Below are 27,312 nucleotides of genomic sequence, written 5' to 3'. Positions count from 1 at the left end.
GAAACACTGCATTAACATTTACAAATTTACTCATACTTAGCATTCACGGGCTAAATACAAAAGTTAGGTATAAGAGCTCTTTAGGGTGATTTCCTCCAGATCCTCCACTCTCCCCCACTAGTGTCCTGCCAGCTGATCTGCACTCGCAGTTGTGAGCAGCATTAACTTGAAAACTACACCACTTTATGCTACCAAAGCCTTGCTGAAGTCAAACTAAGGTATAAGCTGCAAGACACTTCCTTTTACTAGTGAAATTCTGGCTTCAGTGAAGTCAGTGAGTTTCATTCACAACTAACAAATACCTGCCAACAAAAAGCTTGTAATCTCTGCTTTATCAGGAAACTGACATCGCACACATGTATGACGTCATCAAATCTTCTCTATCTGACCTCCTATTATTCTGCCTGAACATCTCACCTCACTTTTCTTAATGCTCTGAGAACTGTTTCATATACAGCAATTAACCAAAAGAAAGGAGAACCACGGTGAAAGCTTAAATAAGCATCATTCTTTTCAGGAGAACGCTACACAAATAAAAATTCCCAATGAAAGACATCAAGAGGATTTCAGCCAGTTTCCTCTACATTGGGTTCTCGTGGACTGAAATAGCTACTTCAGAAGAGAAAGATTACTTCATACATCTTCTGAATGTAGCCAAATATTTAACTGAGTGCTCCCCTGGAAAACACTCATACTCCAAGTAGCAGAAATATATCTTAAGTAGAGACTCAGGGTGTACCTATCATTTCAGAATGTAAATAATTACCTTCTTTTTCCAGCTTGGTTTATTTTTAGAAGACTAAAGCAGCTAGGTAGGGAAGAAACTGTGCAGCAAAAGGAGCATTTTGAAAGGCAGCTGCCTTCCCCTGCTTTAACCATCCTGCAAGTGATTTCCCCTTGCCTACTCATCCACTACCTCTCACTGCAAATGAGGCAACAGGAACTCGCCATTGCATGCCCAAAGCAAATCAGCCACAAGTGGGAACCAGCATAGCCCTTGGATCCTCAAATTACAACGAACAGCCCCTTTAACTTCTCTCTCCTCCTGAAATAAGTCTATGACCAAAAATCATCTATAATCCACACCAGCTGTCTTGTTCACAAACAACAGTGTATTCATTCTACCTTTTCTTTTCTTGCATTTCCCAACTATCAGATACGAAAGGGGAAAGATAGAAGAGCAGCTAGGACACCACAAAACATGTTTGTACAAACAAGAACTCATTCATTATCCCTATTTGGGAAACATTTAAGTGTACCAAATAAGTTGTACAAAATGTAAAACTAAACTACTGGTTACTAATATATTTAATATCCCAAATTGTGCTTTGTGTTGCAAAGGAATTATCTTTTCCTTCAGGTAAGAGTCATGTAACATTGTAACCCTTCACCAATTAAGGATCCAAGATATGTAATCCATTTTGTTTTTCATTTACATATGCTTTTGCTGTTTTTACATATTTTAAAACTCTTGAGTTTATTACTTCAGTAGACCAGTTCACTGAAGTGTGCTGAGAATGCCTTAATGCTCTATGAAACACAGAAAATAGAGTTGTATACCTTATTTGGTACAAAAGCAAGGAAATTGCTTGAGCAGGACAACAAAAAAGTAGCAAGAAGCTGACTTATAACAGCAATCATTTATTAGTCATTAGCTGAAGCTGATAATGATGGGCAGTCAAGTGCAATGCTTCTCACCTTTGTTTTCAATAACGCTAAACTCCTGCTTGTTGCCAAACAGTTCCTCAAAATGGAGGAAGGTACTTAACTTGCTCCAGATGAGCAACTGGGTGTGTGCCAATTTTTTTACATGAGCAGTCATAAGCATGTTCCTGCACAGCAGGATGTGATCAAACTATTCAAAGCTGTAAAACCAGGTCTGCTTGCCAGTTATGTTATAGCTTCAAGACCAGGGTATTACAGATGATACTTTGCCAACTGTAAAACCTATTGGTTTTCTGTTTGTTTTTGTTAAATAGAAAACTCGACATCTTTAATATTTGAAATTCTGTTTAGAACTGACTTGCCAATTAAAAATTATCTACAGAATGAAGGTTAGGATGAAAAGCATATAACACGCACAACATTCTGAACAATAAGTCATCTCTTATTTTGTTTTTTAAAATTACTTATTTCAAGCTGCACCAACTGAAAGGTCCCCTTTCTTCTCTAAACCATAAGGAAAGTGATTGTAATGACTTACTCAAATCACTGGCTCCAGCTGCAAACTCTGTAATCATATTAACATTCCTGTCCATAAGGTATGCTGTGGTTAATAGGTGATTGCTTGTCTGAGATATTGCACTGTATTGCCTCCTGCTGGAAACCACTTTCTTTAAATTATTTTATGAAGATTTCACAATGTGACTGTGGCCATACGTGAGCTTTACTCATGTCAATGTCAGTCACTAATTGTATTGATCAAGCAAGAAAGACTCTGGAAGAAAGGGCAGAATTATAGTAAAACCAACTGGGAAAGCAAGATTTTTCCTTGAACTGGTTAAGACAAAACTGAACGTTTAAGACAAGAAACTAATGTTTTATTTGACAGTCAGCATATTTCTCCATTTTTTTTTCAGAGGATCAGACATAAAACAGACACAAGCTCCCAGTACAACACAATATCTGTTCACAAACAAATATATCTTAGCAAACACAACCAAACAGTTGAGTGTGTTTTTTTAAGGAGGTTGGTACAAGAGAAGATGGATGTCAATGTTTAGCCATGCTTTAGTTGTTTGTTTTTTATTCACTTGAAAATACATACTAAAAGTAGTATCAAATATTTGAGTTTATACCATTTTATTTGTTTTCACACACACAAAAAGTAGTTTGCATATTTGCTCAGCAATCTAGTGAATGATCTAAGATTACATACACATGTGCAGCTCAATACAGTGATAGCAGTGCCTCTATTTGCTTCCTAATGAGAAGTAACATTCACATTTAAAATCTAAAAAAAAAATGCAGAGGTGCTTGGGTGTGAAGATTCAAAGAATTTTTTCATGTGCTAAGACTTTGGCAGTTCTTTTTAAGAATAAAAAAATTATTCCAGTGAAATTTCAACAGAAGAATGACAACTAGCTAACCATTACCAAGAATGCATGCAGCCACAGTCCAGCAAAGAGTACCTTCATAGTATAACTACCAGGAAGGCATTGTAAAACTCCTAGTTTTTGCAAAGCTACTGAAAAATGAGTTGAAATCAGACAGCATATATTTCGTCAAAAGAAATGCATAGTTTACAGATTGCCCATTCTCTAGGAGCATACTTGAAATCAAAGCAACATGACTGAGAGGGAAAACTTTTGTGTTATTCTCTCTTACTGAGAAAAATCAGAAATCCTACATGTAAAACTCCAGATGTTACTTATATTTATGGTGTTTAATTGTCAGCTGTCACAGTATTGTGAAGAAATCCATTACAAAGGATAATAGATGTGGCTTTATTAAACTTCTGTCCCAACATTTATTCTCAGATAGGCAGTCTTCTCTTACGTGGAACTGGCTATGGTGGTCACTGAAATGACATTGCAGTCTCCAGCACTGCACAAGAGCAAGCAGAAACAGAACAACACAGCCTTCAAGTAAAGTGTCAGGAAGTATTTAGCTTCCTCCATTGCCAATGGCCTCTGAACTTTAAAAGCGCTTTTTCCAGAAGAGAGGCACAGCATACTAATGGCTTACCCTATTTCTGCTTTGCCTTGATCTGTTCTCATCAATCCACCCTTATATTTGATGCCACTTTCACTGAAAAGAAAAAGATTTTAACTCGGAGATGTTATGAACACCTGAGGCGACCTCAGATCTAACTTTTAATAATTTGCATTTGTTATGCTAAGCATATACATCCCCTGAATTATTCCTAGTCCCTTTGTGGTCTAATGTAGGAATCCCTTTCCTACTGTTCTTGCTGTTAGCACTGTAATAACTACTGCTATTGCAATGTTAACAAAAGACTACTAATAATTCATGTACTGTGTGAATTCCCAGGGAATCATCAAGTAAGAAATGCAAGTTGAAACGACAGGATCTATTTTCTAGCTTCGATAGCTACAGTCATAAAAGAATCACAGATATGGAAGCATAATACATGAGTAATAAAGTTTTATTAACAATAGTAACTAATTTAAAAAAATTGTATTGTAAATTGCAAACACTATCACAGTATTACACCTTAATACCAAATATTGAAATTTTTTGAGAATGTGTGTTTTGCTTTATTCATTTATTTATTTTTCAGCTGCACTGCCTATGTAACATTACCTGTTTTTTCTGTCTGTCAGGCCTAAAGACAGCTTTGCTAGCTGTGGCAATTAACCCATTATTATATAAAATAATGATCTTTATTAAGTTTCACCTTGATTACCTGGAAGCAAGACTTGTATAAATGTCTGTATATTATTCTTTGAACAGGTAGCTTAAAGATCAACTCAATTAAAATGTATATTATAACACCCTGCAATGACACTCTTCTGATATCCTTCATTAAATATTTAAATTCCAAGCATGTCTGAAAAGTTTACTTCACCAAAGAAGCAAAATCTCGCAGAAGAAAAAGGGATCTAAAGATCCTTCTCTTGAGCTAAAAGCTTTTTTTCTTATAAGCTGCCCACTTTCCAAATGCTCTGTGCAAAGAAGAAATCCAATCATAATTAAAAAATAAAGAGCATAAATTTTATGGCAGAACAGTTGAGTAGCTATGCTGCTCCTCATTAATATAAAAGTAAAAGAAAGCACTATGAAAAAGTGAACTTCCAACATTAACATCATCAACATTAACATCCTTTGTAGTGCACATAGGATACAGACAAAAAATATGTTAGGAACCAAGAAGATGAGTCTTTCAAGACTGCAGGAGGAAACAGTGATTGCAGAAAAACAAACAAAAAAAAAGTGAGAATTACAAAGTGAGTGGAATAATATCTTTTACAGAAAAACATGTCAACGCAAAATAAATTCGTAATACTAGTTAAAATCACAAATTTGACTTTAATTCTGTTAGAATTAAAGAATTATTTAGGTATAGGCTCACATTCAGTGAACACTGAAATTTTCAATATTGGAACAAGACAGATGAAATTTCTTGCCTTGCATGAAAGCATAAGGATGTTCATCCAGTCTAAAATTCTGTGAGATGTAGCCCCCTGTTTAGTATTCCTCTTTCTATGGACTACATCTATTGAGTTTAATCTAGGTTAAAAAAAAAAAAACAAACAACAGGAAAGAAAGCTGTGGAAAAAAAACCCAAACATAACAAGTCTTCTATGTGATAGGAAAAATAAGGAGACACTCTCCAGAGTAAAGAGAATGAAGATAATATTCTTCTTTGAAGATAGGAAAGCAAAGAGAATGAATGATCTGAGCAGAAGAGAATACACCAGATTGTTTTAAGCTACATAGCAGAAGTGTTAAACATGGAGAGACAAGGACCACATGCCAATATTCAGCTTCTGAATGTAAAGCAATAAAGGGAAGAATTGCTTACTTTGTCACGTGCAGCAGTCTTATCTTCCTCCAGGGTATGTTTCTGTCACTTATACTCTTTACAAATCCTTGAGTCCCAATCATAAACTGTTTTATACAGCTACAGAATACTGGAAAATTAAGATCTTAACACCTTTTTAAATTACTAGTATAATGAATACTATATTTATTTATTTTTAAAGGGTCAGCTAGTGACAAGGTAGAAATAATACACAATCCCTCCTGTGAAATAGATTGGTGTCATTCCAATAACCACTACTGCCTTGAAGAAGCTGCTGCTTGTTAATCAGCCATTTACTATAAGGAATGTTATTGAGACTTTCAACAGAAGAAAGTTAAGAAAGTAAATTTATTTCCCAAAAGTTAAAAAAAAGAAAGAAATAATAAAAATTAAAAAAATTGGTATTGAATGATTACATACTTGTAGAGACTTACTTGAGACAAAGCAGCATCCCGTTGTTCTATCACTGTGTTCATTTCCTCAGCTATTATTTTCTTTTTTCGTTCTTTGGTCCTGTGTATTCGATTCAGAATTATAGCTCCATTCTTGAGTATATCTATCCCTGTGTCTGCATTGTTTATTCTGTTCAGTAATTCCTGTAATGTCTACCAACAGCATTATATGTTAGTCAGACATGAAGTTTTAATATATTTTATTTAATATAGGGTTTTAATTAATAGGCACATGTGAATTGTAAATTGACTGAGTGAAGTTATTGAATTTTCATATTGCAGCAAAGATGTACATTATTAGTGTGTCAATTCTTCTTTTTCCCACATCTTAGTTCTTGAAACCCACTCAATTGAACTTAAGCCTCTAAGATATAAGACTGACATCAAGAAATCTCCTCAGAGAATGGCTTACCATGTCATTTTCTTCAGGGTTAATATTTTCTAGCCTAGAAAAAAGGGACACAGAAAGCCTGATCAGTAGCATTTCCTTAGTGCAGCAAAATGAGTTCGCTTTTTAAATCTTTAGAACCTCAAGTAATTTCATTCTACTAGTCTTTAGAGTCAACCATGACACTGAACATATTAAAGTGCCACCTGCTCGACTCCATCTTTCAATAATGCTCCATATCTTCAGCACTGACTTCAGACTGTTAAGTTATTAATGTTTACTGCTATATATGACTACAAGGATCAATTGTTCATATGTGCTTAGATGAAGAAAGTTCCCCAGTGATAGAAATGACTGATGCTCTTATTTTATTTATTTCTGGACTTACAACTTTTACCCAACAGTGTATTTTTGTTGTTTTTAGTACGCCATAAATGTAACAGGACAAGACTTTTGTAAAGATTGTTTGTTTTGTGGTTTGTTTTTCATTTCTATGCAATTATTTTCCCACCTCTCTTCCAAAAGGAGGAAATGAACTAGTTGAAGTTTCCTTGAAAATGTTTTGCTTTTGTATCTTGCACAAAACAGCAAGTTAGGACAACCCCCTGCAAAATCCTTATTTAAGCACATAAGCTGCTTCTGCTTTCCCCCATTTCATTTCATGGTACATATTTTCATCTGTCAAATATAAAAATGATACGACAAATTTACTTATACACAGTAGAACACTGTGCAAAAGCAGTGAGTGATAGTGCAAAGATCTAACAAATGGGGTCTAACAATCTATATATTTTACTTTACTTAAATATATGGACAACATAGTATTTACAGCATTATTTTAAAATGGAGGAGACCTCTATTCTGGAAAAAATGAGTATATTACAATTACATCACTTCATTGATACTTATTTAATGGTCACTTGAAAAAAAAATAATTCTGTCTCTTGTATACAATTTAAAATGGCAAATAGTAGCCACTAAATATCTGCTATAAAGCAACACACACTTTTTCAGTGCTGTGACAGATGCTGTCTAAGGCCAAGACTTTAGCTAGCAAACATCACAGAGTATTTGACAGAACATTAGCATCTTTAACCTTAAAGAATTAGTTTTACGTATAATACACTGTAAATCAACAATACAAAACTTAACTGCTAAAATAAAAAAGAAACAGTTCAGAATTACTATTATGTACAGTAGCTAGTATGTTTATATGGAGTTTAAAAGCAGTAATTACTCCAACACCTACAGTCAGCATCAGAACGAAACAACAACAACAAAAAGTAAAAGCTAATCTTTGCTGGGTTATAGATGTATTCATAAAGTAACATAAATCATAAAATCAGAACTGGTTCCTTGAGTTGGCTTCTCATAGAGTTCCTACTTTTGGTTTCATAATTAATGCTGCAAGTTTCACTTCATAAGAGACTTAAAAATGGATCTTAAGCTAGTTTGTATTCAACATGATAGGAACAGTATTTGCCAAAGTAAATTGGCAGGACTGATCTGCTTCTCTAGAGGACTTCTATCCTGCTAAAAGTATGGGTTAACAAATCACCCAGACAACCGTAAGGCTGGGTAAGCAGGACACCTTAGACTGGAAATGGGGGGTGGGAAAACGAACATGAACTTCCACCACAGGGGTAGCTTTTCAGCATACTGCCGTCACAGAGGATGCATTCTTCTAAGATGACAGTATTTTGAGCTGAGTATTTGCCTTGATGTCTCTCTTGATTTTAAACATCAATAATCAAGGATTCCCTCTTCCTCTATCTCTGCACACATTACACTAACACGTACCCCAGGGCTAACAGAACGGAAAGAATTTCAGTTGCTACAGTTAAATAATGACAATAGAATTGCTATAGCATATAATTTAAAGCGAACATTAAAGCATTTGATAAGAGTTGGCAACCTGTTCAGTATTGCCCTCTTGTACAAATCTTTTGTTGGAACAAGTCCAAAGCAGATGGAAGGAATGACTTGTGCTCTAAAATTTGATGCTTGTGGCACAAGTAGCCTAAAAACATTACAAAAAATACTCTATAGGCTTCATCTCTCAGTCAGAAAGCTTGGTATTTTAAACAACTGCATGAAGAACATATGAAGGGTGATAGTTGGAAAAAATACAATATTTTTGGAAATAAACCACCCAAATTAAGCAAAATAAACTAAGTTTCTTATGGCTCATGTTATCATCACTGCTCCTACTAAAGGATTAGTGGCAAGGTGAATGCTCCCCAAAATTTCCATTCAGCCACAGTATTAAACTATTTAGAATGAAGAAGCTAAGCAAAGTAATTTCCTTGTGTGGTTAACTACAAAGGAAGCATGTAAGAATGAGTCTTACTGAAGCTATATAGTGAGGTAACATTTACTGGTAAATTAGGGGCGAAGTCTAAATCACTCTATTTTTGTGAATACTGCAGAGAGCATCTGAGCCTTAACCACTTCAATTCAACTCTTTTCAGCACAACCCTGGCTTTCTCCTCTCATTACAACATGCTGTAAGTCCAAGAAGTAAAATATATTTTGTCACCTCAGGTAAGCATTACACAGTTAGTAAAGATACTTAGTGTGCTGAAAAGCTGCCGTGCTTGAGCCAGGCTGGTTGTCCAGCAAGAATTTTGGCTCCACTCGACTGCTTCCTGCTTCCAAGGTGTACAGCTGCACGAATAAGCATCCTGTAAGCTTAGTGCATGTGGACTTCTGGAGTTTGTAATCCCCAAAGGCTTCACCGAAAAAGAATGCAACCTCCGCCCCCAGAATCCAAACCAGCAACCACAACAGGTAATGTTTCTCTTTATTACAGTATTACTCTTTTAGGAAGAAACATCACATTATTGAGAAGGTGCTGTTTCAGAGCTGACTGACAAGGGTCAAGGAAGGGTTGTTGTCAGCTTGCCGATAGTCAGGTTGTGGGAATAGTTGCAGTCAGAATGGACTGAAGTAGTACTATATGTAAATTGGTGGAATAGGGCAAGGAACATTTATGTATATTGTTTGATATAGTGCAAGTTTACAACATTCCTATCAAAACTGCAGTTTGATTTAACAGGTAAAAAAAGATCAGGAAAAAGGCAAATATTAAGAAAGCTGATGCAGAGAGCATGGTTGCTACTGGATGTTACTCAGTATACTAATTTTTCTCCCTCAGTTCTCCTATCTTGCTTGCCCTTCCTCTCTTGCATATCTTTGCTTTCACATTTTCATCTAACTACTACTATTTTAATTTTGCTCTACAGTCTTCTTTAACTTACGGAAGAAGTGATAAAGATGTGGAATTAAAAGACAGACAAGGAAAATGGGAAGAAAAAGCAGATAAGCAATAGAAGTGTAATTACAGAATTGTAATGCAAAGGAGGAGAATGAAAATTTGAAATGAAAAACAAGCAAACAGATTCCACAGGGAATTATGAAATTGAAGGTCATTTTAGCCTACACTGAACATAGAGCAAGTACTGTGGTGGAAGGATCTCAGGAACAGACAAATATTCATGAGGATACATGTAGATAAGTTCACGTACATGAATTTCCACAAATATTTATGCATATTTTCCATGACAGGTACTAACTTTCTCTCAGTTATTCATTTTCTTATTTATGTTTTTCCATTTCTCTTGGCAAGGAAATTTCTCAGCTAGTAAAGGGTTACCACTGAATGGTAACCAAGATGATTGGAGTAGGGTTACACGAAGAAGCAAGCTGTATCTTCAAGGCTACTTATATCCCAAAGTCAGAAAAGAAGCTGTTTATGATCTTCCTCTCCTGACTTAATAGTTTTCATTATCAATAGATTGATTATTTCTGTTATGTTAGCATGGCATACACAAATTTCTATAAAGTGTTAAGTATACCCTTCATGTGTTAAAACTGCTTCTACACTAAAGATATGGAAGACTATATATTTTTACCAAATCATAATTAGTAAAAGTTTTGCTGTAGGAAATATCTCCTTAAAGGTTTGATTGATTTTCTATACATTGCAACTTCTGACTGACATTCTTGTATTTCATGTCAAAAGATCCTCGTAAAATGTTACATTACTCTTATTTATCTCGGAATAAATCAATACCAAAGCTCTTGATTATATTTTTGTATATTATGATTTTTGTAATCAAATTGTTCAACTTGCACTTAGTATCTGGAGAAAAATGTGGTCTCATAAGATGGCTAAAAAATTAAGGTAAGATTTTCTGCATAACTGCTGTCAAAAAATTTATGACCTTTACAGATCCACCCAACAGCCTGTCTGCACAGGACAGGAAGTAAAGACTTACTCTTTGAGTGATTCTTCTAAACGCCGGACTCGTAGAAATGCTTCATCTCTCTCTTCGTTGGCTAACCTAAGCCTTGCCATGACAGCCTTGTCACGTTCCCGTTGAGCAGAATAAACTTCTTCCACCAGAGCTGCAAAAGTAACCAGTATGTTTGACATACAGTAACAGTTGGTAACAGTTTGGCACAGAAATACACCATTATGTACACTCACATGGGCCATTGTCAGCATCTCCATAAATCAACATTTTTCCACCAACCTCAGATTACTCTGCTCTCTATTACTCTTCAGACATAACAATAAATAGCTATTGACTGCTGAAATGAAATCTTTAAAGAATTAAATTAAGCTATGGGTTTTCAAATTCACCCTTGAAACAGGGCAAGGAATTGATTTGCTTTGCATTCTCAACACTTGCTTCATGGCAAAGTAATTTTTAAATCTCCAGATCATAGAATATACCAGTAGGTTTCTTTTACAGTACATAGCGTTAAGAGTAATGACCCACTGAAAGTACATCTATCATCACACTGCTTCATATCACAATGACACACTGACATAAATACTAAAAATGTTAATATTTTCACAGCATGTCTATCTCTAGTATCACAGAAGTGGCACAGCTGGCACGTCTCCTACCCTGCCAAGCCTTTGCTTTATTGTGTAATATACTGTTATATTATCTGTTACTGCATACATGGACCTTGGAGCATTAGGTACCAATAAACTAAGATTTACTGTCTATCCTTGGGAGCAAACTAACACCTTCTAGTCATTCCTCATCCCGAGCTTATGCTTTCTTCCTGCCTCTCCCCTGTCAATATGTCTAACACCATCCCTGGCACAATGCCAGAATCCTTACCCCCACCCTGCCTTCACTAAAATCTTTATTCATACTTTCATCATTTCCCTCTGCAATACTGCAAATCTCCTCACAGCCCGCAGCCTGAATATCTAGGGACTTCTCGGATGCCAAAGAAAAAAGGCTGCTGTCAGTCCCAGAAAGAGGACTATATCCTCCCTGATTGTCACAGGCACCTCCAGCAAAAATTATAAGTGAGGTCTGCAGGTCCCTGAATTCTCAATGCTCCTCTTCTAGTGTGTTGAGCTTCTGTTTAGCTATAGGCTCCTGATACCATACTAGAGTCTTTACAATTTTGGCAATGTTTACTACTCTTCTCAAGACTCTTCTGTATTAAGTCACTGCTGATGGACCTCCTTACTCCTGTCAGAACTCTCAGCTCCACTATGAGCCACTGCTGAAATCATTATGTGAAGACTGCAGAGGAAGCCTTCCTCTTCATTTGGAGCTTCTATGCCTTCACTCTTACCTCAATCAAGATTAACTTCATTGCCTTTATAATTACTTTTCTGTAATGTTACTTTGCCTTTGTACATTATTGCACAAGACCTTCACAGTGGAAAATAAAACACTTTGTTGCTCTTTACTAAAAAGAAGTATAAGAAAACAGGAGTTTTTGGTAGCAGCTGTATCAGTGGCACAAAATTCTTACATGTTATCAGTACTGAGGAAAAAGAATAAAACAAGAATATAAGAAGCTCAAATAACAAGTGAAATGAAATGGGTGAGAAAACGAACTGAAAAAGAATGCTGGGAGACAAACTAGGAAGATGTTCAAGGCAACAGAGAAGTAAAGAAGTGTTTTTGCATCTCAAGCAAAAAGGGAAAAGGTTGTGGAGTAACAGCAGACTGGACAAAAGAAGATAAAGAAAGGCTAAATGCTAATTCTGGGAGCGCAGTCCTATCTCTCACAAAAATCCACAGAGGTTTAATAAGATGCACTTTCAGCCCCCACAGCCCTGTACACCCCAAAAGAAATCAGCATCAGCAGTCTGAATTTGGATGTGTACACAAAATTTATGAAACAATGATCTAATTCTCTCCCATTTGAGTATTTTCTTCTTCCACATGAACAGTATTATTTTTTAGAAGATTTATTTGCCATTCACAACAAGACTGTCCTTGATATGGAATGACAAAACTTAGGCATGAATAAAGCAGCTGCAAAACTGCATGTACACAGTTTGGTAGTCAGGAACAAATCTGTAGCACTTGCAGGAGTCCAATGCCTGAAAAGGTAGGTGGCTCAGCAAGTAGAAGAACAAACTGTATGGAGTAGACTATGCATTTCAGATTGTCAGACTTCCATTTAGCTTGCTGAGATCAGTGCTAGTAGGGAAACTAGTGATTCATCTCTGAGGCACATCACAGTGCAACCACTATGTCGTGGCTGGATCTGGAACGTACAATTAGTTTTATTGTCTATGATAATTATTACCTATCTGTACCTTAAGGTATTCACTTACTATAGTTTTTCCAGTAAATTATGTCATTTTATCTACCATTATGCCAGTGATACTGCAGAGAGAATCCCTTCCACAAAGCTGCAACTGAAAACATGCAATTTTCAGCATGAAAATAATTGCTGGAATGAATACAAAGCTGTCTAAAATAACTGCAGATTTGGCACTTATTCTGGCATTAATTAATTATATTTCTTTTGTTGTTCTTTTTTTTGGGAGGGCGGGGGGAGGGGGGAGGAAGGAGGTTATTTATTTATTTATTTGAGTGTACTCCTTCTATCATACCTTATTTATCTCTTATGTCAGCACGGAAAACTCTCATTTGCTGAATGCTAAAATGAATCTTGAGCACGTGAGTACACTTAGCAGGACTGTGTTTTGGCATACGTAATTCCCTCTCTGAGGAATAATAACTAGTTGTAATAAATGACTACACAGGCTTTTAAAAGCTGTATTATTGCTTATTCATCTTGAAACCAAAGAAATGTATATATAGCAATATGAAGCAGCAGTATATATAGCAGTATCTTATGTATAGTGGTATGAAAACATTCAGAGATTTTTCAAGTGACGTAAGCATCCTGCTTATCTCAAATCTCACCATCCCTGATAACAACCAAGAGGCGGGTTGCCTTGAACAGTGAACTCTTCTCCCACCCAAAGGTTCATCATTACAAAATACTGTCTTTAAGCTGTTGGCTACAAAATAGTGACTTAACTTTCACAAGTTGTTTTGTTGTTTTCTTTAAAAGGTACTTACGTAGTCATTTTGATACCATGTAATAATACTGACATTGACCACAGGAAATAACAACAACAACAAAAAAATTAGAAATAGTTAAGCCTTCATCAAACTCATTTCAGTGGGCTACAGAACCTCCTATTCTTTCAGTAGTCACAGCTTTTGTTGAACTTAGGTTAGACATTTTTGTTATTCAATGCCTGCACATTTCTTACTGTACTTAATATTTCTAAAATTGCTTTTGAAAAATATTGTATGGAATATTGTAATAGCTATATAATTTCAGGTCAGCAGAAGTATGCTGCTGTTCAACATTCAGACTGAACTAATGGATGAGTCACAAGTAGAAGTTGGGTTTGATTCCTGAAAGCTAATTAGCGGAGATGGACTTCCATACAGACTGCTATGCCTTCTACTGCAACTTAAATACTACTTAAAAAAAAAAAAAAGAGAAACCGTATCAAAACAGTAACCCTAGGTTAAAAAATTCTAAGACTAATTGGAAAATTGGGCAAAGAGCATGGGATAAAGAACACTTCTGAACATTTTCAAACAAGGATTCAGTATTACATTAGTCTTCGTGACTTTGAGGAAACTGACTGCAGAATGCTGCACTTTTCTCGTGAACACAACTCATCCAAATCATGAGCTTCACAAGATTCTTCAAATAAGCCACTGAAATGCATACATCTCTGGGTTTCAGTATAGCAATAAAACAAAACACTTGATGAAATATTTCAGAAAGCGTGTGACACGTAAAGTCACATAATTTAATGCGTATGAAAGAGACATAAAAATCCCCCATAATAAGAACAGCCAAAAATATCCAGATTACTAACCAAAATCTTCTTTCAAATGCCAGGCAAAAAGTAATTGAAAGTAACAAGTCAGGTTCCAAAGTCTCATTCAAGGTATGGTATATCCAAGTAAACCACTAGCCCCATACTGGCATACTGACTTGACGTCTGGTCCAGCTACTTAGTCACCCACTGCTCTGGTCGGCACCACGAGGTTTTTCTTGGATAGCTTCCAACGGCACACCAACCAACCCTATCCTGTTTATCTTGAGGCCTGACCAACAAGAAACGTAAATTCCTATAGTACTTATGTTTCAAGCATGAAAATGACATAGAAAATGAAGTATGAATGGGGCAAATATTAAGGTGAAATGAATTGTGTCATTTTCAAATTCAAATACATATGATAATCAAGAGTTAAAATGTTCAATTCCTATAGTGATAAATTAAGAAAAAAGATTATTTTCCAATGCTTGTAAAATATTCAAGTATGACTACTATTTAGTTGAATAAACTTTATTTGCTTTGGAATAATTTAATAACATCTTTCTCCTTGTAACTAAAATCCATGCGTACTCTAAAAGAGCTCTTTATTTTAAAAGAATCATTATGCTAAACTCATCAATTCTAAAACATTTTTAGTTTTTAGTAAAGAAAACAATTGTAAACAGAGAGCTTTTGTAAGGTAGATAGCTATTACAAAGTTCACTTAGAAAATCAATATAGCATTTTAGCTGGAATTTGCTCATTAAACACCCACAGCTCTAATGCAAATTATGATGGAATGAATAAAGCAAATACATATGCTTCTTTCTTTTTATTAAATGTAAAATCTACTGTTAATTGCATCTGGTATGTCATATAAACTTTTCTCCTTAACTATTAAATGGAAGCTTTTACAAAAGTCATTAGAGATTCTCTTTCTTTGACTTGTATAAATTTCAATATTTGTTCAGTAAAGGTTCACAGCAGTTAAATTACATTAACAAATATTATTAGCTACTATGTAAGCCAACTAAGTAAAATACTTATATTGCAGGTAAAACAAATCAATGGGTGTTTACAATAATATTTGGATATGTCCATTTTTAAACAAGCTTATCAAATATCATGTAATTCTTAGTCAAATGAGAGAGACTCAAAGTAGATATTTTCTTCCCAAATACTCAAATTTGTTTAGTAAGCTAATTGTTTTCTAATGTGGGCAAAAGTAAATATGAAGAAGATGAACCATACAGAGTATGAGTTTATTGAGTCAAAGCAGTGTACATATTTTCTTAGTTGAACCTGATTCTTTGGCAAACCTGTCTTCTACACTTTTAAAGCTACCTTTAAAACACAGCAGGAGTGAGAAGGCATGTTGGAAATCATTCTAGTTTAAACAGTGATTCACATTTTCCAAACAACAAATCTCTGGGAGAACAGAGGTAAGCTCAGTTCCCAGGAAAAAACTGTTCACTGATTTCCTAGAGGTCATCTATGTAAATAATAAAAATTAAAACAAGATAAGAAAGAATAGGAGAAGCAAGAAACAAGAACTTGTTAGGATTTAAAATATCTACATCAGTAGAAATCACTTAAGAGTACTCATATATATTTAAAAGCAAGAATACAGGCATGACATTACAAGAAAAAGATCAGAGCAATATCCACACCAACAACTCTTAAGATACATTAAATACTGTAATAATATACCAATTGGCTTTAAAGGTAAGTAAAGCTTATAGAAATGATGATATTTTGAATTTTGCCAAATATTCGACATTAACTGATGTTATATGATAATTATTTTTGTTTTGGATTACATGAAAACAAAGTAATCCCTGAAATACTACAATTAAAACCCTGCTAAGTGCTTTTCTAACACAAGCTTTAGTGATCGGTTGCTTTCAAGAAAATACATGGTGGACAAGTTTTTATGTTAATAATAATATATTGATACAGAATAGAAAAATTCTGCAATTTAAGATTTAACATTCGTGGTCAGTGATTGCTGAAAAATAAGTGACTTGGGATTTTCTTTACCACAGATTCTGGTACAACCAAGATAGTTGTCCTGGTTACTCCCACCATTACAGAAACAAGAAATACATAAGAGAGGACATACCTTTATAAAAAATGCGCAAAACATCTTAAATATTCCAGAATTTCTGGAAATAATCATAAGTAATTATGCCAAACTTTTTGCTGTATGATCCAAATTGTCTCAAACAGGCATATATCTCTAATATGAGAGTGAAGGTTGATTTCACAAGAAAAATGAAGCAAAAAACTACTTTGTTTTCTACCATTTGAGGATGTATATTATTTAGTAAAAAAAAAAAGTAGAAACAAAACAACTTACTTGGCCAAATAATACTTAGAATTCAAGATTTCTGTAATAAGCTTCTTGTTTACCCTTCTCTGTTTCCATAAAAGAACCGTCAGTTGAAATTTATCGTGCAGAAACTTTTAAATGAAATTTTTTAGGAATTTTTGTTGCTGTGCTTTCACTTTGTATTTCTGAAAAGCAGCTAGATGACGTGAGGAATTAGGGAAGTAAACTAGGGTGAAATGGAGTACAATAAATACTTGCATTTTCCTTTGTATCAGCCATCCCATTTTTATCCTACGTTACCTGGTATCTGTCTATCTAATCACAGAAGGACCTGGAAATACCCTTGCCATTGCTAGATGGGCCAATATTATTATATTTCATTTAACCATGCTTCATCGTCTTATAAAAATACAAATGCATGCATTTGTTATTCAGTCAATTTAGAAATTAAAATCCTCTGAGACTTCTTTTTCTACTAGGTTTAATGACTGTGCGCACAATCCTTAAATAAGAAGTCATTCTTATCATAGGCAAATAAACTGAAAAACAGATTTACTGCATTGCTATGAAAGCCTTTAAAATGTGTCACTAATTGGTCTGTGCATACATGTTGCAAAACACAGATAATCCCTAGAAACGTTCAAAGCCTAAGGCCCTGATGCTGTTCTCATTCAGGTTAATGGCAAACTACCACGAGCTCTGGGGCTGACTGTTGACTTAAAAACAGTGCTGAAATATTCTATTATGAAACAGACAACTTAAGTTGCTTGCTGTTGTTTTTGAAAACCACCATTCTTTTACCTTCAGTTATAACCTATAATTGACAAAATAAAAGCAAAATAATGATAAGATGATCACAGGAAAACTGACTAAGAGTTTTCACTGGTCTATACCAGGAATTATAGACTACAAGTTGTTTACACCTAAATGTGACTTTATAGATAAAGCAATCTGAACAAACACTGATAGAACACACTGACTTTATTGCTTTGTGTTTGTTGTACGTATTTAGTGCACAGCATTCATTTGCTCCTACATTTCCAATGGTATAAACACAGCGTTCCTAATAAAAGGCTAAAGTTGCTTAGTGGCAGTTCTGTATAGAGTTTTCTTTGTGTACTCAGATCCTAGTTCAATTAAAAAAAAAATAAAGTGGGTAAAGAATAGGAGGGAGTATTATACACAGGCCCCAAGGCAGTTCTTGTGAAAGGCAATCCTTAAGCCTCTGCTTCTAGTACACTAAACACAGCTGACTTCAAAACTCAATAATGCTATTAAACTTTTTTTTTTTCCAGTGAATAATTGCTGATGTCTGAATATTTACTTCAGGGAGAAAACAATAAATATTGCAATGAAGTTTGCAAGTTATGATTTGAAAGGTGAAGTAAGAGTTTCTATAATGTCCCAAGAAATAGAATATCATGAATAAACCCCAATTCTTTACGTTCATCCAGCATGATGCAGTGGGCAACAAAGAAGGGGCCAGACTAATCACGTAATTTGCAGAACATACTGGTTTGCTTTTTACAAAAAAACCAAAAACTTTACCCCATCAATAGCTTAATAGTTTATATTTTTAACGTATTTGCTTATTTTATATTGCCAGAGATATGCATGCTACTTTTTTTGATAGTTGATGATTCTGACAATTCAAAGCTAAGATTAAATTGTTTCAAATTGAGCTCTCAAAAATTAAGATATCATCACTCGCAACACTCCTACCTTGAATTTCTTTTTTTTTTCTGTTCTTTAAATAAATAGACCTTCCCATATAGAGCATTCAAATCATACAGCTAGTTTCAAAATTTCCTTATATATTTCCCTTATATATCAGTAAATACTTTGGAAAAAAAGTAACTCTGCATAAGGAGGCATGAATAGAACAACAACAACAACAGCTCAGAATCATATAAATACATATAGAAATGAATTATGCACTAAAAACAAGTTAGGAAAGTGCATGCATTACCTACTTAAACTGTAAAATGTCATTCATATTTAGGTTTATATACACAAGGGTTGGGGAACTATTGAGTTCTTTTGGCTAAAGCCCAATATTGGCCTTATTTCGCTTTAATTGGAAGAGGATCTTGAATTCATCTTCTCCATGAGCTATCAGGAACCTGGATTTCTGTTTGTACCAAAGGTTAATAAGAAATGTGTCTGCAAAAGTCAAACAGCATTAAATACCAAAAACTGATTATTATTCTGCAGGAGTTGTTCTTCCACTCATAATCTCTCCATGCTCCAGCCTTCCACGGCTAATCTTTAATGGATGACATGCAAGAAAGAAAAATAACATCTAAAGAGGGACTCTAAATTGAGCTTTGAAGAAATGGAAAAAATGCTTCTGTGCTGGAAGTTATTGCCACCCTAAGTTTATTACTAGCAAGAGATTACTTACTTCCTCTTATTTTATGGGATACTATATCAAACTTGAAGATAATAGTCATTTAGGTTTTGGTTTTCATTTTTACTATTAAAACTATTACTTTTGCACATTCATTCAGTAAATATTTTTCAAGTTAAATCAGGAAACACTAAATAACATCCATGAACATTCCCACAACAGGTTCAAGAATTCCAAAATACCACAAATTTTAATTTCTTGGCATTTTTGTATAAACTGATCTTTTCCTGCAGAGTTGACTCCGATTAAGAACAGTATTAGATCCTGGTAACATTACTATCAGATATTGCTAAAAATGTAAACAAATAAACAAAATAGCCCCTTGTTACAGAAAGATTTGATACAAAGTATTTCTGACCATAATTTCCTTACAGAATTATTCTTAATCCAAATACACTGGAGCATGATAGCAACATGAAAACAAACTAAGAGAGCTCTGCTGTCAACTATAGTTTACCTTCTTGAGGTGAGGTACAGTGTAAGTAGCTGTCAGAAGTTCAGGGCTTAGCTAGCTTCCCAAGACTATAGACACTATCACGTGCTTGACAACTGTCACACACAAGCAGGTCTTTCCTCTAAAAATTTCTATATATGCCCTGTATAATTCTTGTTAGGCAAAAATGAAGTCATCTATCGTATTTGTTCAAAGTGAGATCTATTCTCTCTGCTGGCTGTTTTGTAGACTTTGTAACACTTCCATCCTTAACTTTCAGTTGTCCTCAGAGTAAGTGTGCTCCTCCTCCCTTTGCCCTCCCACAGAGGGCACTCATTCCCTTTTCTGTTCAACAGACAAAAGTTCTGCAGTCCAATATTTCACTATTTCCTTTTCTGTTCTTCATGACCACTTGTTGTGTTTTTTCTTTACATTATTTTAGTCCCAGTTCCTTTATAAAGTGCTCTTCCCTTGATTTTTGTAGCGTTGCCGCCTCCTCTTTTTTTCTAATCTTCAAGATAAGTAGGGAAACTAATTGTACCTTCTGGCAATGTCTCATATGAGAGGAAATCTAACAGGCTAGTGAAAAAACAGTTGTAATCTGTGGTAAATATGTCCACCAGAAATAACACCTCTAGTGGTCAAGCGTCTGCAAACAGAACTGCGAATCCCCCCATGAACTGTAAACGCCAGTCTAGTAAAATCTTAAAATAAAAATCTTCTGAAAATAAGCCATTTATTCGTAAACATTCTCTTCCACCATGTCCCTCTTCTGCATTTATTATTTACTTTTTTATTCTCTCATAAGCCGTCTCACAAATTGGCACTTCTCTTTACATTTTTCTCTGAACAAAGTAAAAATCACAAAGTGACAAGCTTTAGGTTATTTGCTTCTGAAGACCATTGTAGTAAAATTTTAAGATGGCCTTTGTCTTCAGCTTTTCTGTTCTTGCCAAAAGGCACATTTAGGTAAAACCCATCAATTAGAGAGTTCCATTTAAAAATAGAATTTTAATACTCCTCAAAGTAGATAACATTTTATGGTGTACCTTTCTGACGTTTTTTGCAGTATAATTTTGTGGAGTCATTTTCTTATCATAAAGTCAGTACAAAGTAATAATAAAAATGCAAACACCCATATTTACAAGCTTCACTCTACCATGTGTTATACGCTGCAGTAATTAAACATTAACTAGTAACATGAAATCACAGCAGCATGTGCTCTCCTTTCCACAAAGGACTTAAAATAAGGGAAAAAAGTTTTTCCTGAAACACACTGAGTTTTTATAACGTTCTGCTTGTCCATTAGAATTCTCCCCAAGGCTTTTACAACAGACAAGTACAGACCTCCACAAAGACACATACAGACCTCCATAAATTCAGTTTGGTTCACATCATTCCATATTTCAAAATGCTTATTCAAACTTGGGAAGAGTCTTACAACAGTACAATGGGAAGCAAAAATGATAGATGTTAATAAGGCTACTACTGTTACATTTTTTCTTTTTCCAAACAGCTTAAGAACTAAGACTCTTAGCCTCTCTCACAGCATTTAAAGAATTTTATACTTCCTGAACCAGTGAAAGGATCAAAAAGACTATCTTTTTAAAAGACAATCCTAATTACTTATTGCAGCTCTCATCAAAATTTGGCATACTCTTTTTAATTGTAATAACTATGATAACTATTCTATCATTATACCTGCCATACTGTTTTATGGGGAACATCATGCTTAGGACATAATTAGAAAGTTTAAACAGTAATGTGGGAGAAAACAATTTACTAACAAATATTTCAAAATGTTTCCATAACAGGAAGACTAAATAGCATTTTGACAGTCATATATTCATTTCCAGGTTTTAACGAGGCTTTAACATCTATTTCAAATAGAGTATTTATGTGCTACAGGTGCACAGAGGTAAAACACTGTGCAAACATCCAAGAACAAACACAAAACTTGGAATTCAACCCAAACAATTTGCATTTGGCTGATGGATACAACTATGATATGCAGTGCAGCCTTCTTTTGTCTTCTGAAAATACAGAAAAGAAGATTATTTAGGGTGATAGAAAAGTAAAATTCTACCTGTATTTCACTTAAACTTGACTTCTAATATCCACTTTCTCCTTTCTCATCCTCTACCACAGAAAATCTAGCAATTTTCTACTTTCAGTATGCACAGACTAGTTTACTCTCAGGAGTTTCACGTTAAGTGTAAAGTCAGCCATCTGTTTTTTCAGTTTATTTTCATTGCTGTTTTCCTAGTTACTCTCTACTCCAGTACTGATATTTTGGGGACAGGCATTATTAGTATCAATATTATTTGAATATTTATCCTCCACAAGGACACAACTTTACACAGCTTACACTGTACTTATGAACAAATAATATCATTAATTTAGAAAAGTGATCACATTAATTTATTTGAAACACCTTGAGGAAAACCTCAGAGAATATTTCATCCACTGATACAAGATACACACTGTCACCTTTCAATAATTATAAAAATGCTCACCCTTCATTACTTTAGAAATTTCTGAAACTACAGAATGCAAACTGTTTCCAGTCTTGTGTGTATACCAAAGGATGATTAATAACAGATACAAGCATGTATCCACTCTTAACTGTAAACTTAAAAACCTTAAAGTCTCTTTCACTGGAGATATAACATAATCAGACAAAAATTCATTAACTGTCAGAAGAACACATATTTTCAAGAAAAGTGCAGGTCTCTAGCTGAGGTGAATGTGCAACTACTTTCATACACAGGGAGAGGGGTAGTATTGCTCTGAGTGAGCTAAAACAATAAGTGGTATTTGAACTGCTGGTTGAAAGGTAGAGGCACTGGTAATCATTATTTCCCCTTGTTTGTTCAGGACCTTCCAACAAAACAAACAACCTTTTTGTGATTGGATTGACATGGTGTTAACAATGCATTTAATGCCCAAATCAGTATGAATACAGGTAAAGCTCCTGCTAATACCAGTACCAGGATGTTAAAGCCACCTATTTTCTAAGCAACTCTAAACAGCCACACACGCACAAAAAAAAAAAAAAAAAAAAGAAAAAAAAAAGTCAAATCTTCCCTCCTTTAGCAAATAAAGCTAACACTCACTAGGCCACGTCATATAGCAACCTCGTGTACTGTATGAGCCATATAGCCATCTGTTAAACGCTTACCTACCGTACCTGCAATCTTTTCTGCAATCTTAGCTTCTGTAGCTCTCTCTTGCAGTTCTAAGTCCAGTTTTATTGTCTTCAACTCCTTGTCCTTTTCCAACACCTCATCTTGAAGCTGAATTGAAAGTGTAACAAAACATTAAATTGCAGTTTTCTTACCCCCAAAATAGAAATATTGGTAATACCGCAAATTCAACTTTATTCATTTATTTATTTAAAGGACAAATTTATTTAAGATCAACTGTTTTATCTGGCTCTTTGAGAAAAGCAGCAATGTGTATGCCATTGTTTTCATTTGAGAATCTCCTCTTACGATAACACTGTCTGTGGTCATTCTCGCTAAGGAAGTTCAGTTACTTGGAATATAATGTAGGTGGTGACTGCATGAGCAGTCTATTTCCCATCAAGAGTACTGACATAATTTACATGTGAAAAGCTGTAAATGTATCATTTTCCATGTGCATCACCTGATAGAAAACTGATATTCTTCTACATGCTGATGTCTTTGTTTTAATTGGGAATTCACTGGCTCTGCTTATGGAGAAATGTCTGAGCCTGCCACTGAACAGTCAGTGACATTCCACATAATAACAGGATGGTTGAGGTTGGCAGGCCCTTTGGGTCCAACTGCTCTATCCCCTGCTCAAGCAGGAAAACCCTGAGCAGGTTGCCTAACACCACATTCAGGCAGCTTTTGGAGATCTCCATGGAAGGTGCTTCACAGCCTCTGTGTAGCTTGCGCCTTGATACACTGGCCTTAGTTTTGGTAATTTTTTTGCATGTAAGATCTCAAAAACTTATAATGGCTTAGGTGGCTTGAGCCACCTAAGATTAGGAATGGAGGTTTAATGAAATAGATCGTGTACTGCAGAACGTAAGTTTCACATTTTGAATTATGTCAGTGTCATCGTTTGAACTACTCTATTATAATAGAGAAACTACAGGCCAGTCTTTATTATATCAAAAGTACAAGAGAGACAAGGGGTAGCAGAAGCAAAACATACTCAAATGACATATATTAATAAATATATAAATACACTGTCTGCTCTGATAACATGAATAGGATGCCAGTCATCACTACAAAGTGTTCTAATGTAAATAATTCCACATAATAAATATGTTTTAAGGGGGGACTCCAGTCCACAAGCTTTTTCAAGCCAAAGGAAACTTTTCCATTAGCGTCAGTAGGTTTTTTTAATCCATGATGCAGGAACTTATGTCACTGCTTAAAAAGGTCAAAGAGCAGGATGAAAGATTTTTTAATTCTGGAAAAGCAGTTGTTAACCAGGCACTAACAATCTAAAATGATTAGAACGTTATTGTTTGGAGTGCTTAAAAAAATAAATAACAAACTAAATTAAGAACAGTTTAAAATTTATGCTTTATGAGACAATTGTAAAATAATAAATTCTGTGATCTGAGACTCTTAATTGTACCTTTTTATTTTTGACCCTTAAAGCATCCAATTCTTTTAAGAGGAATGAAGTTTCTGTCTTTCCACCAAAACCTGTGGCATCTTCCCATGAGGATATAAATTCAGGGACTATTTTCCCCCTTCTTTCTAAGGCACTACTTATTGGAGAAAGAAAAAAAAAGTTAATGCATAGAACACTTCACCCTCCCAAAATGTATGCAAAAATAAATTAACAAAATTTGTTGACTGTTACAAACATGTTCAGAAGCAATAACAGAAATGTCTTTCTGTTACATCTTAAACCTGAAAGTCTAAAAGAAAGCTTGTAAGTATGGAAATAATAAGCAAATATACTACAGTACTAATTCATAAAACTGATGAATAGAAAGTGGCTATAAACAGAAAATGCTTATGAGAAGCAAATATTAATATGGAAAAACAAAACAGTGAAACATTTGGGGATTAAATTGATGCTCAGATTATAAGAAACCAAATTCTTCAGGATGAACAATTTCACATGAAGTGAAATGAGAAGACAAGATCTAGAAGTTAGTATTGCAGAAAACTGTAAGATTATAGGGCTATTCTAAATATTATATTTGATGGCAAGAATTACAGTTTTAAGATTACTTTATTTAGCCAGAGACAGCGAAAAATGAGAAGAGATTCAATTACATATTTTTGTTAGAAAGAATGATGGATTTAGCTGTTGAAGTCTTGTAACAATTATCTTTCAATCAATAGATAGACTCTCTGTTGTGCTGACAACAAACATGAAATCCCAAACTGACTATAACGTTAATTTTTCACTGTTTGTAATTAAAATGCAAACTTCAGAAACAGCAATACAAAGATGACTGGAAAAAATCTGTCTCGAGACTTTAATAAAACTCCTTGGTTATCCCTTGAAAGTTATAGATAACCCAGATCTCACTCCCAGGATGGGAGCAAATTAAATAGATTCATGGATTAGAAGGGGCTATCAACCATAAAAAGTAGCCACAGAAAATCTGTACCTTCTGAACTCCCATTTCTACTGTATACATTAATCTCTTTATATCACTTGCATGCATAATTCCTATCCTAGAAAGAAAAGCTATCTACAGAGTCATCCACTTAGATAATCACTTGTTTAAACTCAGCTACCTTCTCTTTATCCATTGGATTTCCTTTCTCTATAATTTTTTTAAGAAGAAATTTAAGATCTGTACTCTGCAGGTAAAGTATGATGCATCCAAAGCACTTTAAACAGACAGTAAGGAGATTCACATGAAAAAAAACAACCACCACAGAATTTGCTTAGTGTGTTACTCTGTAATTTAAATGAGGTAGAAGTGTGCTTAAACTGCTATATTCACTTTCAAGATTTTTCAAAATTATGTCAACTTTGCTAGGTATAGTTAATTTCACTTTCATTCAGTATTGTTTTGGATTGCAAGTGATAAATGCCTCTGGAGACTATTAGCTAGCCATTACAAACATCAAGCTTTTATGGTGCATTTTCCATGTTCAGGAAATGCATCTCATTAACAACTATGAACATACCTCTTCACCATATTTTAGTCCCCGCTTCAATTTTCTCATCCTTTGTCTAACAGAAAACTTGATAAGTCACACAGATGGCATACTAAGACAATCACCTATAGTGCAAATTAACACTGACTCAGTATCTCCTGGATCTATTTGTATGAAGGCATTTTCTCACCATATATTCTAATTGCAAATTGTTTGGGGAAGGACAGGTTTTGTGCAATTTATACAGAACCTATCACAGTGAGGTCTTGGCCTATAGTTGGGTCCCACATGCAGGTAAAATGGCTCAACAAGCTGACTGTTGTGGGAGGTTAATTTCAATGTATAAGACCAGTCTGACTGACAGTGGGGAGGGTAGGAACAACAGACTTTGGCTAACTCTGAGCTGGGGTTTACTTAAGCATTCAAATACATTTGGGTTTTAGAGCATGGTGCATTGTCTGAACAGCACATCTCAGGCTTTATGCAAATAAATAAAAGCAACAAGCCAGATGGAAAAGTACTACGGACTAGTTTTAGTTCAGTGGATCTCCACTTGATCATACTTGATCATCATGATAGGAAAAAAAAGTGTAGAATCTGCCACTAAATAGACGGAGAGCTAGAACAGGCTTTTATATTCAGAAGTATTTTACAGGGCCATGCAGAATTAATCTTCTTTTCAAAAGCAGTTCTGTAACTATTAGTTAAGAGTTAGGCTTCAGACTACTTATGTCACTCAAAACTGGTAAAATTCCATGATCAGTTGGTTGTGTCTCCCTATCATAGAATCACAGAATGGTTTGGGTTGGAAGGGACACCAAGGATCATCAAGTTCCCACCCCATGCCACATGCAGGGCCACAACCTCCAGATCTATTACTAGACCAGGCTGCCCAGGGCTCCATCCAACCTGGTCTTGAATACCTCCAGGGATGGAGGTATTCAACCTCTCTGGGCAGCCTATTGCACCACCTCACCACTCTCTCTGTAAAGAACTTCTCCCTGACATCCAATCTAAACCCTCCCTCCTTGAGCTTAAAATAAATTACATACATATTTTTAGTATATACATTATAGTGCATATATTACATCACATATAGGATGTGCGTGTATGTTTCTTAGGATTGCAATATAGGGCCATAGCTTAGTACAAAACTTAATGACAGAATAGAATCGTCAGATTTTGTATTACACTCTTCAACCATATTTGCTCTTCTCCAGATTCCTGTCACAGACCCTGCCTACAAAGTATTACAACTCCTCATCTTTAGTCTTCCGACTTCACCTAGATTTCACCCTGATTCATTCTTGTTTCCTAGCTTATGCCATCTAATTGTCTAATCAGTCATCATACTTAGGGTACATTTATGGTGTAAAGCCACACATACTACTAGATTTTAGATCACCCTTTCTAAATCTGTACAATATGCATTTTTTAAATTATCTGAAGAGATTATAATTAATTGAAGTACCTACAGTGTGCAGATAAGCCACTGCCATGAACATATTCTTTATAAGTGCTGGAGGAGACAGTGGTAATGCTGCATTCCATCAGGAAAGAAGGACAGATAT

General features: G+C 34.9%; 1 protein-coding gene and 1 long non-coding RNA gene across 23 annotated transcripts in view; both read right to left on the bottom strand.

Moving 5' to 3' along the window:
- The window catches only part of MIPOL1 (mirror-image polydactyly 1), a 175,516-nt gene that overhangs the window by 106,235 nt on the left and 41,969 nt on the right, over positions 1–27,312 (bottom strand). For 18 of the 22 annotated variants that reach the window (XM_085225228.1, XM_085225245.1, XM_085225236.1 and 15 more), the window contains 5 exons: positions 24,249–24,384; positions 22,813–22,927; positions 10,609–10,738; positions 6,353–6,386; positions 5,923–6,093 (listed from right to left, as the gene is read on the bottom strand). In XM_085225228.1, coding sequence (XP_085081354.1) covers positions 5,923–6,093; positions 6,353–6,386; positions 10,609–10,738; positions 22,813–22,927; positions 24,249–24,384 — 586 coding nt within the window. The remainder of the gene's footprint in view (positions 1–5,922; positions 6,094–6,352; positions 6,387–10,608; positions 10,739–22,812; positions 22,928–24,248; positions 24,385–27,312) is intronic. The other 4 variants (XM_085225235.1, XM_085225237.1, XM_085225234.1 and 1 more) reach the window with 3 other exon arrangements.
- Positions 2,519–5,902, bottom strand: LOC146544315 (uncharacterized). Its single transcript, XR_014883643.1, has 3 exons — positions 5,489–5,902; positions 3,688–3,750; positions 2,519–3,546 (listed from the first exon to the last, which is right to left on the bottom strand). It is a non-coding gene; the product is annotated as an uncharacterized LOC146544315 (long non-coding RNA).

Source organism: Meleagris gallopavo, chromosome 5 (genome assembly GCF_905368555.1).
Source record: "Meleagris gallopavo chromosome 5, MGAL_WU_HG_1.1, whole genome shotgun sequence".
Lineage (NCBI taxonomy): Eukaryota > Metazoa > Chordata > Aves > Galliformes > Phasianidae > Meleagris > Meleagris gallopavo.
This window is presented reverse-complemented; position numbering and strand designations above follow the sequence as displayed.